The sequence below is a fragment of the Labrus bergylta genome, chromosome 17 (assembly GCF_963930695.1).
Source record: "Labrus bergylta chromosome 17, fLabBer1.1, whole genome shotgun sequence".
NCBI lineage: Eukaryota > Metazoa > Chordata > Actinopteri > Labriformes > Labridae > Labrus > Labrus bergylta.
The window spans coordinates 26393572-26413045 of NC_089211.1; the positions used below are offsets into that span (position 1 = coordinate 26393572).

General features: G+C 42.6%; 3 protein-coding genes across 3 annotated transcripts; 1 reads left to right on the plus strand and 2 right to left on the minus strand.

Annotated features, from left to right (window-relative positions):
* Positions 1–374: 374 nt before the first annotated feature.
* On the plus strand, positions 375–7827 carry LOC110001990 (dual specificity protein phosphatase 26). The gene is made up of 4 exons (XM_020657587.3): positions 375–668; positions 1140–1323; positions 1646–1857; positions 2959–7827. The coding sequence occupies exons 2-4, from the start codon at positions 1145–1147 to the stop codon at positions 3168–3170; spliced, it is 603 nt and encodes a 200-aa protein (XP_020513243.1). The 5' UTR covers positions 375–668; positions 1140–1144; the 3' UTR covers positions 3171–7827.
* A 1026-nt stretch (positions 7828–8853) lies between these two features.
* LOC110001991 (peptidyl-prolyl cis-trans isomerase) lies at positions 8854–10752 on the minus strand. The gene is made up of 5 exons (XM_020657589.3): positions 10577–10752; positions 10433–10463; positions 9518–9606; positions 9258–9430; positions 8854–9174 (listed from the first exon to the last, which is right to left on the minus strand). Exons 1-5 carry the CDS (start codon positions 10643–10645, stop codon positions 9039–9041), a joined length of 498 nt encoding a protein of 165 aa, XP_020513245.1. The 5' UTR covers positions 10646–10752; the 3' UTR covers positions 8854–9038.
* A 2477-nt stretch (positions 10753–13229) lies between these two features.
* Positions 13230–19108, minus strand: LOC110001988 (peptidyl-prolyl cis-trans isomerase). The gene is made up of 5 exons (XM_020657585.2): positions 18949–19108; positions 16094–16124; positions 13884–13972; positions 13628–13800; positions 13230–13520 (listed from the first exon to the last, which is right to left on the minus strand). Exons 1-5 carry the CDS (start codon positions 19015–19017, stop codon positions 13385–13387), a joined length of 498 nt encoding a protein of 165 aa, XP_020513241.1. The 5' UTR covers positions 19018–19108; the 3' UTR covers positions 13230–13384.
* Between the last annotated feature and the right edge of the window lie 366 nt (positions 19109–19474).

Sequence of the window (19474 nt, forward strand, 5' to 3'; positions counted from 1 at the left end):
AGAAGGAGGACATACTGGCTGCTGCATTGTTGTCAGAGAAGCCAGCACTTCAACATAGCATGTTTCCTTAATGTCTGATCATATAGTAAGATACCTTTATCATTTAATTCAGTAGATATCTTACAGTTTGGACCTTTAAGTTCAGATTGTGTCATACGAATGGAGAATTAAAACACCAGATGAGTAAACAATAAATAATATAAAGAATAACACCCACAACAGCCACTTTTTGTTAACTGCTTACTAAGAAGAAATGCTTTGTTTGAAAAGCGAAAGTTCCACAGCATCACTTGAACGCACCGCGTAGCGAGCTTGTTTACACGTTTTCCCGCCCAATGAGAACGCGTTTCATGATTTGTCCAGTAGATGGCGACAAGCGGCCACAACTGACTGAACGTTAACGTTGAGAATGATCATCATTTTTTAATTAAATATATTTAAATAATCTGAATTACTGAATTATTATCACAACTAAAGACCCGGCAGGGCTCTTTAAAGTGAGCTGAGCGTGTTTGCCGCTGTTTGTTGTTCTTGATTGAGGACTTGTTGAGAAGAAGACGGTGAAGATGTCTGAGGGAAGCTGAGCTCCATCATCATCATCTGAGCCAACATGGCCGCGGAGGAGCTCGCCCTGTAGCACCACAGAGACGCGGAATAAAACAACACAGGTAAATAAAACAAACATGGAGGCTTCAGGGAGCGGGAAATACTGAGGCTGGGTGTTTTTATTTTATATGTTAAGAGGAGCGTTGCCTCAGTCACAGGGCGACTAATGCTCCCCAACATGGAGCTACAGGTAAAATGTGTTGTTATCAAATAATAGTGACCGTTATAGAGTCACCTGAACGCATCATTTGTTTTTCAACCGTTTTATTCTCCTTCTTTCTCATCGTTCTTTGCTTTAATATTTAATAAGGACGAATAATACGTCATATTTCATACCATCTTTTATTGATATTTTAATTGTTATTATTTTATTAAATTATAAAAACAGTATTAAAATAATAAAATAAAATAATTAATCAAAAAAATAATAAAAATTTAATAATTTAATAATAAAATTAAATAGTTCAAATTCAAATTCAAATTCTTAAAAGTATAAATTAATTTATTATCATTATTATTTTATTTTTTTACAGATGAAATGGCGTTTATGTCCCGGTTCTCCCGGTCCCGGAGCAGCTCCAGATCCCCGAACCGAAAAGACTCCGAGCGAGGAACCCCGATCCTGACCGTATCCGAGCTGGAGAGGCTCCTCTGCACGGGAAAAACAGCGTGCAACCATGCAGACGAAGTGTGGCCGAGGCTTTATATCGGAGATCAGTGAGTTAATATGATAGTTAAACTCACCTGGAATACTTGACAAATATAGTTCTGAAGTTGATGTACTTAAAATAGGGGAGACTGGGGACAGGTGCAACAGTAACCGCCAACACTGTTTTTAGCGGCCATGTTTCTAGAAGTTTCTCCATTCAAACCTCACATTTACATTTCAGAAAATCTTTATAGCCTATACATTTTTTAAATCCTGTAACCAAGCCAACCAGCTACTCGAATACTTTGATTTGACATTTAATTAGCTTTTTACGTCTTACCTGTTGTTTCATTAAGTAAAGGTAATTAAAAAAAAAAATTTCCCCTGCAGAGATATCGCGTCAGACCGACGTGAGCTCGGCAAACTCGGCATCACGCACATCCTGAACTGTGCTCAGAGCAAATGGCGCGGTGGAGCCGAGTACTACGCCGGGATGAACATCACGTACCACGGCATCGAGGCCCACGACTCCCCGACCTTCGACATGAGCGTCAACTTCTACCCTGCGGCCGAGTTCATCCATAAAGCTCTCACAAGCGGAGGTCAGTCTGAAGAAGATGACGTGAATACGCATCAATTTATCCTTTATGACCCTCAAACAACAACGAAGTAAGTTCATAAATACGCTGCAAAGATTTAAAGAAAAGCAGCGGGCCGTCCCCACCAACGATCCAGAGGAACGTCTGAGAGCTCAGGAGCTCCCAGGAGAATATGTGGTTAGTTTGAGGATGAATCTTTAAGGTCAGGTAGCGTGCACTCGGGGTCATGACGGTGCGTTTGTTAGTATTTAATACTGATATGGCGGTCATATTTCTGGGCTTGCGTCTTGGGGCACTGGTGGGACAGTGGTTAGTACGCGTGTCCCATGTACGGAGGCTGTGGTCTTCCAGGCGGCCGGCCCGGGTTAGAATCCGAACTGTGGCTCCTTTCCCACATGTCATTCCCCTCTCTCACTCTCTCTCTCTCACTGATTTCTTACACTGGATGTTACAGTAATTAAAATGTGTTTTTAATTAATTAATTCTTTTGTTTTGTGTTGACAACAAAAGAGACGTTTGCTTCTTAAATCGAGTCATCTAAAGTATGAAACTGTGTCGTCTCTTTGCTGTGCGGTGACTCTGTGTCTGAGATCTGAGAGGAACACCTTCACGTCCCTGGAGGATTTTTAAAAAGCCTCTCTGAACTGTGAGGACGTTTCTCCTGTCAGTGAATATGACGGACGTGGACGTAGCAGCAAAGAAGAGAAAATATAATGAGAGTGAGGAGAAACGAGGGTGAACCTTGTGTTGTCTTTTACCCGTGGACGTGGAGTTGATCTACTTCCTGTTGGACAGGAAGGTGACAAACACCGGCGGTTAGCTTGTGCTAGCGTGCGTTAGCTTGCAGTGTAGGTACAAGCAGTAAAATGTACACACTACGTCCTGCAGGGGGCGGGGCTTCTGGAGGAGGAGGGGCCCAGTTTGAAGTTTGTGTGTCCAAGCTGCAACTCCACCTTTAAAACTTCTGTGAGGAAATATTAGTTCTTGATTTAAGCTCATGTTGTGTGTGTGTGTGTGTGTGTGTGTGTGTGTGTGTGTGCGTGCGTGCGTGCGTGCGTGCGTGCGTGCGTGCGTGCGTGCGTGCGTGCGTGTGTGTGGTTGCAGGTAAGGTGTTAGTCCACTGCACGGTGGGGGTGAGCCGCTCGGCGACTCTTGTTCTGGCGTACCTGATGATCAGACAGAACCTGACGCTGGTTGAGGCGATCAAAACTGTGAAGGACCACCGAGGAGTCATCCCCAACCGAGGCTTTCTCCGGCAGCTCAACGGCCTGGACGGCATCCTGAGAGAGAGCCGTAAGACGTCCCCGCAGAGCTGAAAACCCCCCTCAACACACACACACACACACACACACACACACACACACACACACACACACACACACACACACACACACACTCACACACACACACACACACCTGGAGGTAGCAGCTAGCGAGATAATGGCGCCACACTGGTTTCTGAGACCAGAACTCTGTAGCAGCATGCGATTGCAGCGTTCGGCTGATATCTTAACATTTAAAATGTATTTTTGTGATTAAGTAATTTTTAATTATTTGTGTAATGTTTGAGCCTCTGAAAAACACGAGCACTTGACGGTTAAACTCCGGAGAAAGCTTTCAGGACGGATTCATAAAATCAAAACCTGAACAGAAACCAAAAAATATATCATAACATTTTTATTCTGGGATATAGAGCGGAAACATGTGTCCCTTATATCGAGGTGTTAATCCAGCTTCAAACTGATTTAGTGGCGGGCTACACTGTGTGGTGCTGCGATGATGTCATGCTATTATGTAGCTGATGCGTCTGTAGCCATCCGACTTACACTCGGCTTTCCAAGTAAGGGGACGGTCAACAAAGTTTGTTTCTGACAATAAAGTCAGGGTTGGTCATTTCCTCCAGATCCACTTCTTCAGATTCTGGTGTAAATTGTCTTTAGGTCCTGACAGAAATTAATAACTCATGTTCTCTGAAAAAGGAACAAAGAAAATCCATCATCTGTATCAGTTTGTAAGTCTGTAAAAACTTTGACCAATGTCTGCCACGAGGTACCAATCTGATGAACCAATCAGACGCCTCCCTGTCTCCCTGCTCGCTCTCTACCTCTTGCGTGCTCTAGCTCACACTCAAAGAGCGTCACCGATGACTTTAGGAGTTTAAACTGTGAGTTTACTGACCGCTGAATGAGACATGAGACGACGTAGTTTCTACACAATGACAGAGATGAGCTGAGGTCCACTTCTGGAGCATGTAAGTGAGGGGGCGTGGCTTATGAGGGAGCACCGAGGGGAGGGGGAGCAGACGAAGCACTGAGGGAAAGCTACTTTCAGAATCATGCTAGTTTTGGATAAATTACCAACCCTGACTTTAACTCATTCCTTCTTTTCTCTCTTTTTGTTTCAGGAAAAACCTTCTTTCAATATTTAAAAATGGCGTCAGTATATTTAGAGGTCTTTCGGTTTAATGTACGTACAACATGGAGGTTATTTCACAAAAGTCTTAAATTAATTTAGTTAACAGGATATTGTGCTCACATAGAAGAGGATTCTCCTCCCCTTGTTGTAGTGTTTGCAGGTCTTCTCCCAGAGTACTTTTTTATATTCAGCAAGTGTCATTAAGAACAACTCACACTAGTTGTAGCCCAGGTCTGAACCAGCACAGTTATGTAGCCTGTTGGTTAAAATACGACAGAGTTTTCACTCTCTGTAGTGTCGGGATATCGTCTGGATTTTGATATTCCAATATGGAAGATCTCAATATGCACTGGGTGACTGCCTCTCCGGCTCTCCATACGGAATGAATAGAAGGCATTGAGACGCTATCCGTCATCAGAACCAGCTGAGCCGTACGATAAGGGTGTGACGTCACATAAAAGCTATGAATACCGGGACAGTAGTCCAGGTTTATGACCTTACCGACCTCTAGCTTGACTTAAGTCTGAGTCTTAATTTCATCTCTTGAGACTGGGGTTCGTATCGCTGACCAGCGGCAGAGCGTGGACAATGTGAAAATCACCCCGCCTTCCCTAGAATCCAAAATCCAGTCCAAATGGTTCTTTAGAATCATCGTAGTCCGACACGACACTTAGCAACTTCTAGTCTGGTGTACGACTTCACCTTCACAGTGACTGTTAGCCGTCCGGAGTAGCACTCAAAGTGAAAGTTTAATACGGAGTATTTAGAGTAAAATACCAAAATTGTGCCGTTGCAAAAGCTACCAACTGCCGAGACGACACGAGAGTGCGGTGGTCTGTGCTGTTCGCGGGTTCCTGCAAAAGCCCGCTCTTTTGTCTCGATGTCAAATGAGGCTAACATTCTCACGCTAACAAAAAACAACAGAAGATCCGATGCTGAAATTTAAGCTAGCTTTTCCGATCCCCTCCTCTGTGTTTTATTAATGATTACCTCAAGTATCACTTTTTTGTGACTTTGTGGTGTTTGTCCGTGCTGTTTTAACGCCACTTCATGAAATAAGCGAGTGAAGGGGGGACAGTGAGGAACCCCTCCTCAGCTCACGAGCATAAACATGTAAATATCAGTTCATATGTACAGTACGAAGATGTTTAAAGGTTTAGTTAAATTCTGGGGGAACTTTACACCTTGGTGTCACTCCCGTGTCTCTTCTCAAAGTATGAGATGAGTCAGCAGGTTATTAGCTTAGCTTAGCATAGCTTAGCATTAGGACTGGAATCAGGGGGAAACAGCTAGCCTGGCTTCCTCCAGTAAACATCTTTAATCCTTATTTGTAAAAAAAAAAAAAAAAATAGGAATTTTTATGACCACTTTTTACTCGGTCTTGTCTAGTCTGGTGTACGACTTCACCTGTGTACGACAGTCAGACTGGGCGGACTCCAGATTTTAAATCAAGACCACCATTGATTGTCTATTTTTCCACGCCATCACTGTGAAGGAAAACACCTTTTTTTAAAAGAACAAGTAACTTCAGTCATTCATAATCATTTTTTCCCCCGGTTACAGCCACAACCTTCCCTGTGTTACGGTCTAACTGCGCGACTCGGTCTTGATCCCTCAATGTCTCGGCCTTGACCTACCTTGGTCTTGGTCTTGTCTCGGTCCCAATCCCTAAATGTCTCGGTCTTGACCTGCCTTGGTCTTGGTCTTGGTCTTGACTCGGTCCCAATCCCTAAATGTCTCAGCCTTGATCTGCCTAGGTCTTGGTGTTGTCTCGGTCCCAATCCCTAAATGTCTCAGCCTTGATCTGCCTAGGTCTTGGTCTTGTCTCGGTCCCAATCCCTAAATGTCTCAGCCTTGATCTGCCTTGGTCTTGGTCTTGTCTCGGTCCCAATCCCTAAATGTCTCGGTCTTGACCTGCCTTGGTCTTGGTCTTGCTCTTGACTCGGTCCCAATCCCTAAATGTCTCAGCCTTGATCTGCCTTGGTCTTGGTCTTGTCTCGGTCCCAATCCCTAAATGTCTCGGTCTTGACCTGCCTTGGTCTTGACTCGGTCTGGATCCCGAAATGTCTCGGCCTTGACCTGCCTTGGTCTTGGTCTTGACTCGGTCCCAATCCCTCAGTGTCTCGGTCTTGACCTGCCTTGGTCTTGGTCTTGTCTCGGTCCCGATCCCGATCCCTCAGTGTCTCGGTCTTGACCTGCCTTGGTCTTGGTCTTGTCTCGGTCCCGATCCCAATCCCTCAGTGTCTCGGTCTTGACCTGCCTTGGTCTTGGTCTTGTCTCGGTCCCGATCCCGATCCCTCAGTGTCTCGGTCTTGACCTGCCTTGGTCTTGGTCTTGTCTCGGTCCCGATCCCGATCCCTCAGTGTCTCGGTCTTGACCTGCCTTGGTCTTGGTCTTGTCTCGGTCTCAATCCCTAAATGTCTCGGTCTTGACCTGCCTTGGTCTTGGTCTTGTCTCGGCCTTGATCTGCCTTGGTCCTAGTCTTGTCTCGGTCCTGGTCCCTAAATGTCCCTGTCTAGACCTGCATTGGCCTTGTCTCGGTCCTGATCCTTAAATATCTCGGTCTGCCCTACCTTGGCCTCGGTCTTGTCTCGGTCCCGATCCCTAAATGTCCCGGCCTTGACCTACCTTGGCCTTGGTCTTGTCTCGGTTGTCTTGGTTACTGTGGTCTTGACTACAATACAACCAGAGCCGTGCTAGCTGTTTCTACTGCCCTCCTAGCTTCATGCTAGGCTAAGCTATTAGCAAGAGAGGCAATTATTTCCTAAACTGTCTGAACTTTTCCTTTAAAAAACTTTTTGTAATTTAGCCTTGGAAATTAAGTTTTAGCATCAAACTATCAGGACTCGACTATCATGAGTATAAAGAACAATGTGTGTAAACTTAATACTCGTTTTAATCACAGCTGGCTACTTGGGGACCAACGGACGACCCAAGAGGCCAAATTAGACCCCTGTATCGGGTACTTAGAGGAGATCCTGGATATTTTTCGATTGGCACTTTTTGTATGGTATTTGGATCAAACTGTAGAGTTACGAATCGACCCTTCAAATCTCATCTCGTTACGTCTTCTGTCAGTGAAAAGGGTCGTATTTAACTCGGACTTTACGCTGAATACAATGATGTCTTGGTGTAGCAGAATCTGCCTTTTTACTGAAGCTTTCCTCAATTTTTTCGACTAAAAACGAGGAGAAAAAACAACCGAGAAGTATATTCCTGACGGGGGTCTCGCTCCGCTACGATCTCGACCTGCGCTGTATTCAATCCGCCTGTTTTTGTATTTGTGGTTTTCCTGTGCCGTGATTGGTTGTCGGTCTCCATTCCTCTTTATATTCTTGTGATATCTTTGTTTTCTTACTTTACTCAAAAGTAAAGCCTGAATTCTTTTGAGTTTATTTTGTATCACTCTCTTCAAGGCTCGTTGAAGGAGATGTTGATGCCTTAATTCTGCGTACGTCAAATTGGTTTGAAGGTCTTTTGTTTCTGTGTTTTTATTGTGAATTACACAAACATTTGATAAATTCTGTCTCTTAATCTAAATAAAAACACTTCCCATAACTGTTGTACCTGGTTTTTATCGAGCAGCGCTACAATTTGCAGCAGTTAAAGTATTTTTTGGTCTGCTAAAGCTGTGTTTATTATTGTTAAATATTTTTAGTCAAACATTTCATTCTTAGGCATCATTTTGCTTTATATGATTAAAGGTCATATATGATGCAAAATACACTTTGCATTGCCACAGACGTCGCTCTCCCCAGCAGTGTTTTCTAGCTCCTCCTTAACCCTTTAACTTGCATTGTAACCACTCGGTTGACCTTTTTTCCGCCGCCATATGGCTGTATTTAAAACTCTGAAAACCTATCTTTGGCTGTTTATCCTCATTCACCTCATTGAATAGTGTATGTAACCCTGATTATGTCCAATAGGTGGCGCTGCTGTACATAATTATCATTGTCTTAAAACTGTGGAAAATACCGGGAGTGACTTGGCGCTGAACAGCTCCTCAGAAATCTCACAGAACAAGAGCAAACATCCGGGTAAAAAAAAAATCTTTTCACATATCATTTATACACCCTCTAACAATCATATTTTAGTTGAAGGAAATAAATTTGACAATAAAATATATATCTACGATTCCTCAGAAAACATGGTTGACCGCTCGGTTGAGTTGCCGGTCTACGCAAACGGCCTGGCTCAAGTCACTCATTTCTTATTTTTTCTCCTTTTCTAACCATTGCTACTCATTCAGTTTGTTAAATAAATTATAGATTATTTTTTAAGTTCTACTCTCTGTGATGTTTATATATGAAAAAACTAAACATTTTGTTGCAGAAATGAAAGAAATCCATTCATATCCAAAGTAACCCTAAACAGGCAACCAGCTGGTTGACCTGCATATCTGCTTCCTGATTGGGTAATCTAAAAAATATAACCTGAAATGTTGCTTAATGAAGTAGCAGGAACACAATTTTACCAACAAATAATTTTTTGCAAATGGATTTCTTAGTGTGGAAGTCAAAGGGTTAAGGAGTTCCCAAGCCCCAGGTTTTGCTTATTTTAATTTGAAGATTAAAGAACAACCAACAGGATCAAATACTTTTATTTAAATTTTTCTAACCAATGAGGTCCCTGAAGGAAAGATTACAAATTGTGACACCATGAATATAAACACAGTAAATAAAGTTTTTTTAAAACAAGAAATTGGGTTCATCCTGTGTTTTCTACAGACACTGCAGATATCTCTAAGAAGAAAGCAGGCAGTTGTTGGATTAAAGTTGTCCACAGTCGGCAATTTCAACCGTAGCTGTAGTCTTGCCTTCCCCTTTGGTGCCTTTTTTTTCCATTTTGTCTACAACATCCGTGCCCTCCACAACGCTGCCAAACACCACATGCTTCCCGTCCAGCCTGAGGAGGAAAGTCAAATATTTTAAACAACTTGACACTGTTGAACCCTAAACGAGCAATACATGGTTTATATTGGAACTCACCAGGAAGTTTTAGCCGTGCAGATGAAGAACTGGGATCCGTTGGTGTTGGGCCCTGCGTTCGCCATGGACAGTGTGTACTTACAAGTGTGCTCCAGCTGGAAGTTCTCATCAGCAAACTTCTCCCCGTAGATGGATTTGCCCCCGGTTCCATTGTGGTTGGTAAAGTCCCCGCCCTGGAACACAAATTGGGATGATAAAGCATACGTTGCAAGGGTTTTAAAATGTGTAAGCTCTGTCGAAGTCTGAAGCCGTCACTGTACCTGACACATGAATCCTGGGATGATGCGGTGAAATTTGGAGCCTTTGTAGCCAAAACCTTTCTCTCCAGTGCACAGAGCGCGGAAGTTTTCTGTAAAAGAAAGACAATTGCAAAATTTAAAGGTCAGATATTATGTAAAATCCTCTTCCCCAAGTGTCTCTAACTCTAATTTGTGTCTCTAGTCCGTCTACAAATCCCCCAATGATTAGCAAAGTCCATCCTCTCCGTCTTCTCCCTGCTCCAGTAGCCCCTCCCCCAGGTGGGTGACACTCCCACAGCTAGGTGTTTGTTCTGCCCTCTGAGTCTGCCTTCTCACCGTAAACAATAGGACATGGAGCGAGAAAGACTGAGACACCCGAGCCCTTCCAGAGAGGGGGCCAAGTCAGAAAGCGCTGATATTCAGGAAAATTCATTGCAAGTGATTGGGAGAGGGTGGTGTAGTTAATATCCTTCCACCAGTATGCAACCAGTGCAGTATCTGTGCACATATTGAAACTGTACAAAAATGCATTCATGTATTCATGGGTAAAACAAAATCTCTGCACTTTAGTAATAAATCAGGCATTTTTTATTCTCGCTGGAAGTTGCATAACAGTTACAAGACAGAGCAAACAACTCCAATTCCTGTCAACCCCTTGATGGGAATGGCCGATGCATTTTCATTTCCTGTTTATTTGTCCTCTCTCTCTCTCTCTCTCTCTCTCTCTCTCTTGTCTCTCGTACTTTATGACAGCAGCCCTGGCGCCTTTGTTTGGCTCTGAAACTGGTTCTACAGGCTCTTAAATCCGGCCTCACCCACAGAGAAGTAAAAAAAATCCCCAACCATACATGAACCTATTTTGGGTGTGTGGAAAAAACCCGGGCAGAGGCTCTGGGGTTAATACTGCATGCAGGGTTACTAATGAAGTTCACCTACCTGCAGTCTTTGGGACCACATCAGCTCGTAGCTGCAAAACACAAATCACACAAATCGATGTCAAAGATATTCTTGCAGCTTGTTTCAAACCTCAAACAAAGAGAGATAAGAAATGCTTAGTGAATAATCAAAGAATTATCCTACCTCCATTACAATCCTCCCAACCGGCGCGCGATCAATATTGATATCGAAGAAAACTTTGGGCTTTGCCATTTTCTTTGAACTAGTTGTGAGACGGAGATGAAAGAAAAGCACCTGAAGGAATCCCAGACAATGCAGAGGAGAAGTTTTTTATGTCTGTAATCATGTAGGTCTAAAGGTCGGTGGAGTAGAGGCCTGAGAACGGACCAATAGGAGAGACTAAGGGGCGGGGTTTCAAGTGAAGGGCGATCAGTGGAAGGCGGGGCGGTGACTCATCTGACAGGTTTCTGTGGTGCAGCTCAGCGTTGTGAAAGAACTCGTGTGCAGACGTGTTGGAATCAACTTCCCCAAAAGTACTGGATGAGGTTTAAAGGTCTTTATAAAGACAGATTAGAAGTGAGTTCTTTAACTTCTCTCGGAATGGAAAAGTATCGTGACTGAGAGTGGTTTAACTTAAATTCTTAATTTAAGGCTCCTGTGAGGAGATTTTCAGCAGGTTATGAAACAGACAGCAATACTGACACCACTATACCTCTGTTCACACATGCACTTGTGGACCCCTAACCCTACTCACATTAGCAAAGTTGTCCTGTACTGTGTTTTAGCACAGTTGTCCCCCCTCCCCATTCCCCCGCTGGTCTGCACTCACACCGCTCCAGGACTAACCGGGCCTGAGCATGTTTACCTCTTGTACATAAGGTCGTAATACAACACATGCATGACTTTATGTAATCATGAAGCGTGCTCAGTTTACAAGACAGACGGGCTCGAGAAAAAAAAAAGGGACCCGCAGTTGGGTCTGCGTCCACACATCAGAGAACATGACAGCTGCTTTACTTTGTGTCTTATTCTGAGTCATGTTAGTCGGATAAAGACGGAACACTCCGGGATTTCTCCAAAATGAAGGCTGTCCACGTTGTGTCCCCGTGCATGAACCTTTTCAGTTTCAGGTGGAGTGATTTGTTTACCTGATAAAAGAAAGCAGGGTCATATTTTTTTCCGAACACTACTTACAAAAACTACATGCGGCTGTGGCTCAGTTGGGAGAGTCGGTCGTCTCTCAACCAGAAGGTCGGGGGGGTTCGATCCCCAGCTCCTGCAGGCACGTCGAGACAAGACACTTAACCCCAAGTTGCCGCTGCTGCTGTGACGGTGGCGAGTAAATGTGTATGAATGGATGAGTTAATACTGACGGACTCTACTCAGCAGCCTCTACCATCAGTGTGTGAATGTGTAGGTGTGACCTGCGGGGTAAAAATACACTTCAGAAGACTGGGAACCATAACAGGACGCAAAGCGACATCGAGGTACTGCAGTGTCTAAAAGAGAGGCAAAGATCAACACCAGTGAAAGTGGAGTAAAAGTACTGATAGAGCCTCCACAGGAACAGAGAGAGATCCCTAACTCTGACAGTCAAGACAGCAGAATGATTCCAGCCGCTCGTTATTAATCAAGTCACACAGGAGGGCAGATACAGGTCCAGGCTGGTTGGAGAGGCTCGAACAGGAAGGCGCCAAAACAACTTGGATAAGCTGAATGTGAGGAAATTATCTGCAGGGCAGACACAGAAATGTGACTCAGGTTAGGAGGCGGGGGAGGGGGGGACGGTGCACCTTTTAGCTCTGCTTGGTTTCAAGGCTGTCTGAACTTCTTTTCTTGTTTGGTAGAATTGAGCCAATCAGCAAAGGCGAGTTACTAAACTTAAGTATTAAGAAGGAAGTGAAGTTGCATAACACATTAGTGTTCACACTCCACCACTTCTGTTTAAATGAACATTATGCCAAGTCTACTCAGGGCTGAGTGCACCCCACTGGGACAGTCAGGTTAAAGAGAAAGGAGGATAGAAGTACAGCGAGAAACGTGTACTTCAGATCATACCCTCCCTGCAGGTTTATGCACCAACCTACCAGCCTCTGGTGGGTAGGGCTCGACACTGATCCCAGGCACACGTCCTGCATGATTAACAGTAGCTGCGTCTCAATTCAAGGGAAGCATCCTTTAAAGGATCCTCGTTGTCTCTGTGGACCCCTGAGGCTGATCTGAAAATCTACAGATGAAGATTAGAGTTCATTAAGCTTCTGCTATTTCTTTGTATAAGTTGTATTTCAATGTTATTCTCAACATATTAAGTTTATTCTCAAAGTGCTTACTTTCTTCTCAGAACTTAAAGTCACATTAAGACGATGACAGTCATCCTAATATCACCTGAAGAAGTGTTACCTCGACACAATTTTCAAAAGAGCATATGGGATAATATGCAGGAAGGATTTCTCGCACTCCAGGTGCCACACAATCCTCTCCGCTGAGGTGGAGGTCGGAGCAGGCCGTGCATGAATGAGGACGGAGGTGGTTTAGGGGACGTCACAGTCTGATGGTGGAGGCTGGGAGTCAGGGACGTCGGGTGGTAGTAGTGACAGATCACCTCGCTGAAGGTTGGGGGAGCTCTGTCTACTCGAGAGATATGATGATAATAAAGGCTTTCTATTCTTCTGTAATCATGACCCCTTGTGGCTAAATGTGTGAACAGCAATAACATCGAAATAGACCTTACTGTTAAAGAGTGCTTAAAAAAAATAATAACGCCAACAATTTGTCATCATTAACTTGAAGAGAGACGTGGGCGTTCTTTAAAGCACAGAGTGAGCCGTCAGGGCGATTTATTTACACCAACACTTTATTCAGATTTTTGTTAAAGAGCAGACTGAGAGGTACAAAATATCACAGGATCGATATTAACACACATTCTGAGAGGGTTGACGTGAACGTGGAGGGTCGAGGAGACGTCTGACGGACTGAAGGAGCTTTGTTGCACTAATTCAGTTCCCCACAGTCGGCAATGACAACCTTGGCTTTAGGAGTGCCGCTCTTTGTGCCTTGTTTATCCATCGCCTTGACAACATCGATGCCCTCCACAACGCTGCCGAACACCACGTGCTTCCCGTTCAGCCTGCAGAGGAGAGCAGCTGATTAGCATGAGAGGGGGAACGCTCTGAAACAAGACGGAAACAGACGATGAATGAGGCAGAATGTGGGTCAGCGAGTGAGCGAGCTCACCAGTCAGTGTTGGCCGTGCAGATGAAGAACTGGGACCCGTTGGTGTTGGGCCCGGCGTTGGCCATGGACAGCGTGCCCAGGCCTTTGTGCTTCAGCTGGAAGTTCTCATCGGCGAACTTCTCCCCGAAGATGGACTTGCCTCCGGTTCCATTGTGGTTGGTAAAGTCCCCGCCCTGCAGAACAAAAAGGAACGCTCTGACTTCCAGCTCTTTTTTTTTTTTTAAACACACAACATATCATCTCGTCTTCACTGCACCTGACACATGAATTTAGGGATGACGCGGTGAAACGAGGAGCCTTTGTAGCCAAAGCCTTTCTCTCCGGTGCACAGAGCGCGGAAGTTTTCTATAAAAGAAAGACAATGTCAGTCAGTAGATGATCTTCACAACAAAATTAAGTCCTGGTTTATATCTCACTTAATGAAAGAAAGCAGTTTGTGAATTTGATCCTGTACCTAGAATACTGCTTTTTATTCTTAGCTACAGCTAGCATGACATTTGTAGTCCTGTTGCGTCTGTTTGTAGTCACCTTGCTTCTCTTTGTGCTCATTTTTCACCACCAGCACCCAAAATATCATGAATTGCTGCACGATATGCAAAGGGCCGTTTGACGCCCCTGTGACATTACTCCCTCAATCTGAATGTCCCAGAGGCGTGATGGGGGGATGAAGTGACCCCCCCGTCTATACCGTCTTCGGAGGTAGTAACAGAGGAGAGACGGGATCAGTGTGTGTGTGTGTGTGTGTGCATGCCTGACTGTGTGTATGTGGAGCTCCAATATCACGCCGCCACTGAATCAATATGACTGTACAAAGATGTGATGACGGCTGAGATAGTAGAAAAAAAGCGGTCTGAAAAGGGCTTAAGACAGTGTGTAGTGCCTGCCATGATGGATTCTTGTCTTCTTGTAGTTGTTTTTTTTTTGTATTTGTGGTTGTTTTGAGTGTCTATGTGTTGTGTTGAATCTCTTAGCATTCGGAAACTTTGAGCTTCTCTTGAGTTCTGTTTTGGAGCCTCTTGGAGAACGTTTAGCAGCTCAGTTGAATCGTGACTCTCAGTAAACTCCTGAAGCTTTGAGTCCATGACATCCTGACCCCGGTCCAATGCTTCCTACCATCACTGCAGAAACACACCCACTCTCCTCTGCACATTGATTCTACCAGCCGTTATTAATTATGCAAGATATGATCCCCCATGGACCCTTTCACTCCTTAAGCCCCTTCCACTGCTCCCAGTGGGCAGGTTCAGTAATCAATCCTCGACTGCTGACTGAGGTCGCTTCCTGGTGAACTCTAGAGCAACATAATGAGTCGTCTCTGATTCCTCTTTAGGATCAAAATAAAAGACGTTTTGGTCTCAGGTATTAAAGAGAAGAACTGTTTTCTTTTAATAGATGCTATGGAGTAAAAGGCAAAATGTTAATATGAATATAATGTTGAACCCTCAGTGTTTGCAGCTTAGCTAGAAATTACGATTAAAGCAATAACATGATGAGAAAGAATCTCAGGACAAGACAACATATTCCTAATTTATTGTACATAGTTAGTCTCCTTTGATGCAAAGATGCATCATTGTGACCAGATATCGTCATTTTATCAGAGACAGCTTGCCTTGATAGACTTGACTGTGCACTGGTGATGGCCGTATTGAGGAGGCTTTTGACCAGGGACTTCTTGAGGATAGCCGGAGACGAGGGTGGAAAGCAAACTGTTGCTCTGGTAGGCAGCAGAGGCTTTGCAGGCCGCTCTCTCTCTCTGCAGAGTCTACACCCTGCAGGGCACGAGAGGGTCACTGAGGAGAACCATCAGGACGGTAATGGAGGCAGCAGAGAAAGCCTCCAGGTGGCTGTGGATGGAAAGGGGGGATTTGTGGCCTAATGCTGATGGGACGCAGGTCGGGGCTTTATCAAACCCGCGTTGGTTGGGGGTTCGATGCCTTTCTAAAGGACCCCTCAACAGTACTCAGGGAGTGACCTGGCACCTCTCCAGCGATCCGGGTCTTTAACCTGCTCTTCTGTAAAGCGTCTCAGGGTAACTTTTGGGAGTTTTTTTTGATATCATTGTTTTTCTTTTTTTCATTCCTTTATACTTTATTTGTATCTTCTGTATTCACTTTTATTTGATGTTTTATTATGTTATTCCCACTCTCCCATTTTAGTCTTTTAGAGTCTTATAGTGAATTGCTGTTTTAATTTCCTGTCTGCTCTTTTGTGAAGTGCTTTATTTTGCGTCTTCTTAAGAGTTAACTTTTGGATCTCTTTGTGTCACTGGGAACACTGACATTCAGGTTCTTTTGATGAATAATTTCACAGCCTGCTGCACCCACAGCCTCGACCCACATTCAGAAGCAACTCTCCGCTGAGGATTATCGAGGACGCATCATTTCCCACCGACCAAACATAATTCTAATTTAAGTCTTTGGAGATAAACAACAACAGCAATGCTTGATAATGTCAAAGCTTACCTACCTGCAGTCTTTGGGACCACATCAGCCCGCAGCTGCAGAAACAAAGATGTTGAAGTTAGGGGGAATTAAAGGAAAAATAGAATAGAATAGATGTTTATTGCTATTTGCACAGGTACAGGACAGTACAGGTACATTGGAATTCTTGTGCGTTTCCCCCTGAGTCAGCTTCTACAAAAAAAAAGTAAAAATGATATATAAAATAGAATAGCATTATAAGAAGAAAAGTAAAAATAAAAAGTTGTATTAACAGCTAAGTGATTTAAAATAAACTGTACAGAAGCTATACACTGTATTAAAGCAAAGATATAATACAAAAAAAAATAACGAAGGGGAACACTGTACAATGAAATGAAAATATAAATATGTTTTCTTGTTTCTAACTTCTCTTATTGCACCTCAGGTTATTAATACCCAAAGGCTCAAAAATACAGGAAAACTTTTTAATTTCTGCTGATGAAACAACACAAGCAGGCAGGTGTGAAGCTTTAAAGTTCAGTTTTTTGTCTATAAAATATTGTGCTTAGTGATTTAATTAATCATCTTAATGGTCAGAAAATATATGACCCAAATAACACACAGAACTTTAGTACTTTAGAACTTTAGTATCACATTAGTACCTCAATTCTTTTAAATCCCTTCTTAAAACGTACTTTTACAGACTTGCTTTTATGTGATGTCATCTTCTTAAAGTCTTTTCTTACTGGTTTAACTATTTTTATCTTCTTTTACTTCTTACTGTCCTTTTATTTATGCTCTTATCTTAACTCCTCTTATGTTTTAACTTGGTCATTTTTTATCTTACTTACTTTGTCTATTTATCTTTTATATGTATATATACTTTTTATTTTTATTAATATTATATATATATTATTATATTGGTTTTTTTTGATAATTGATTCACTTGTTTCTATTTCTTTTCCTGCTCTTACCTTCTTATTGCTGTTCTCTTTTTATTTACTTTTATCTCTTTTAGTTTCTTACATCTTTTTAAATCTTTGGTTCCTCTTTGGTCTCAGCTCGTGTTGTTGGGTTCTTATGATGGTTCTTATGATGGTTCTTGTGTTGGTTCTTGTGTTGGTTCTTATGATGGTTCTTGTGATGGTTCTTATGATGGTTCTTGTGATGGTTCTTATGATGGTTCTTGTGATGGTTCTTGTGATGGTTCTTGTGATGGTTCTTGTGTTGCCTGGGTTCTTATGATGGTTCTTGTGATGGTTCTTGTGATGGTTCTTATGATGGTTCTTGTGATGGTTCTTGTGATGGTTCTTGTGATGGCTCTTATGATGGTTCTTATGATGGTTCTTGTGATGGTTCTTATAATGGTTATTGTGATGGTTCTTGTGTTGGTTCTTGTGATGGTTCTTGTGATGGTTCTTGTGATGGTTCTTGTGTTGGTTCTTATAATGGTTATTGTGATGGCTCTTATGATGGTTCTTGTGATGGTTCTTGTGATGGTTCTTGTGATGGTTCTTGTGATGGTTCTTATAATGGTTATTGTGATGGTTCTTGTGATGGTTCTTGTGATGGTTCTTGTGATGGTTCTTGTGATGGTTCTTGTGATGGTTCTTATAATGGTTATTGTGATGGTTCTTGTGATGGTTCTTGTGATGGTTCTTGTGTTGGTTCTTATAATGGTTATTGTGATGGTTCTTGTGATGGTTCTTATGATGGTTCTTGTGATGGTTCTTGTGATGGTTCTTGTGATGGTTCTTATAATGGTTATTGTGATGGTTCTTGTGATGGTTCTTGTGATGGTTCTTGTGTTGGTTCTTATAATGGTTATTGTGATGGCTCTTATGATGGTTCTTGTGATGGTTCTTGTGATGGTTCTTGTGATGGTTCTTGTGATGGTTCTTATAATGGTTATTGTGATGGCTCTTATGATGGTTCTTGTGATGGTTCTTGTGATGGTTCTTGTGTTGGTTCTTATAATGGTTATTGTGATGATTCTTATGATGGTTCTTGTGATGGTTCTTATGATGGTTCTTGTGATGGTTCTTGTGATGGTCTGGTTCTATATGTCTGTTGGGTATCGTGCACTTTGGGTTCTTTTCTGTTGAATTGTATTTCATTATTTTTAGTATTTTACATTTGTTATGTTCTTGTTGTTGTTTATGTTCTTCTGTGTTTGCTTTAGTTTGTTCTTGTTTTTGCTGTTTGTCAAAGCACTTTGTAAACCTGTGTTTTTAAAAGGTGCTATAGAAATAAAGTTATTATTATTATTATCATTATTATTATTATTATTATTATTATTAGATAAGATTAAAGATTTTAAAAAATGCAGATTCTGCTGAAAAAAACGGAGATTTTGCATCAAATATGTGATTTGATATGTGAATCAGTATTTTGGATTAGTTCATATGTCAGACAGTAAATGAAGTAATTGTGATGTTTTCAGAGGAGGGGGCTCATTAGATAATCATCTCCTGTGATTTACAGCCTGACCTGCTCTTTATAAATAACTACAGCTCCATCATGTAGCCTGGCTGCTGCTGAGAACATGATGATGATGATGATGATGATGATGATGAAGAAGATGAAGATGAAGATGGTGATGATGATGATGAAGATGAAGATGGTGATGATGATGATGGGCGTTTCCATCCAGGCACCAGCTCTCTGGAGGATTTCTCTATGATGTAATTGCTGTTATCTGTTCTTATTTAATTAATCCTATTAAATACAGGTATATAATTAATAACTATATGACTGAAGCGATCAAAAAGAAGGCGTTGAAGGTGCAGGAGAGAAGACTGTTAGAGCTAGCAGGTGTTGATGGATGCTAATGTCTCTACTAGTCGATTAAAAAAGTCATAAATAACAAATAAAAAGTAAGTATTGGGCTGTTTATCTTACCTCCATTACAATCCTGCCGGCGTTAGCTCCATCAATAGTGATGTCGAAGAAAACTTTCGGGTTTCCCATGTTTTTAAACGCTTCTTTAAGGCGTTTTTCACCGAAATAATCAAACGCTCCCTGACAGCGCCGTGAGAACACTGAATCTATTTCAGTCCGTGCCTCTATGTATCCGCTGGATGGAAGGACAGGCGAGGGCCAATCACAACCGGGGATCTTCTAACGTTCGCAAGGATGAACCAATAGGAATGAAGAGAAGGCGAGGTTTGGGAGTGAAGGGCGGGAACCTGGTGAGAGGTCTCCATGGCAACCCGTTAGAGCGGAGTTGGCCGGTTTCTGCTGTTGGAGGAGTTCGTTTACAAAAGGTTTAAAAATCCGATTTATCTAAAATATCAGGTGAGTTCAATGAACATCAAAGAGATAAACAGAGTGGTGTTACTAACTCACGCAGGGTGAGTACATTTGAACTGTAAAGATCTTTCACAGTGGGCTGGGAAATGTATTCAAAGCGGTTTTATGAAACGCT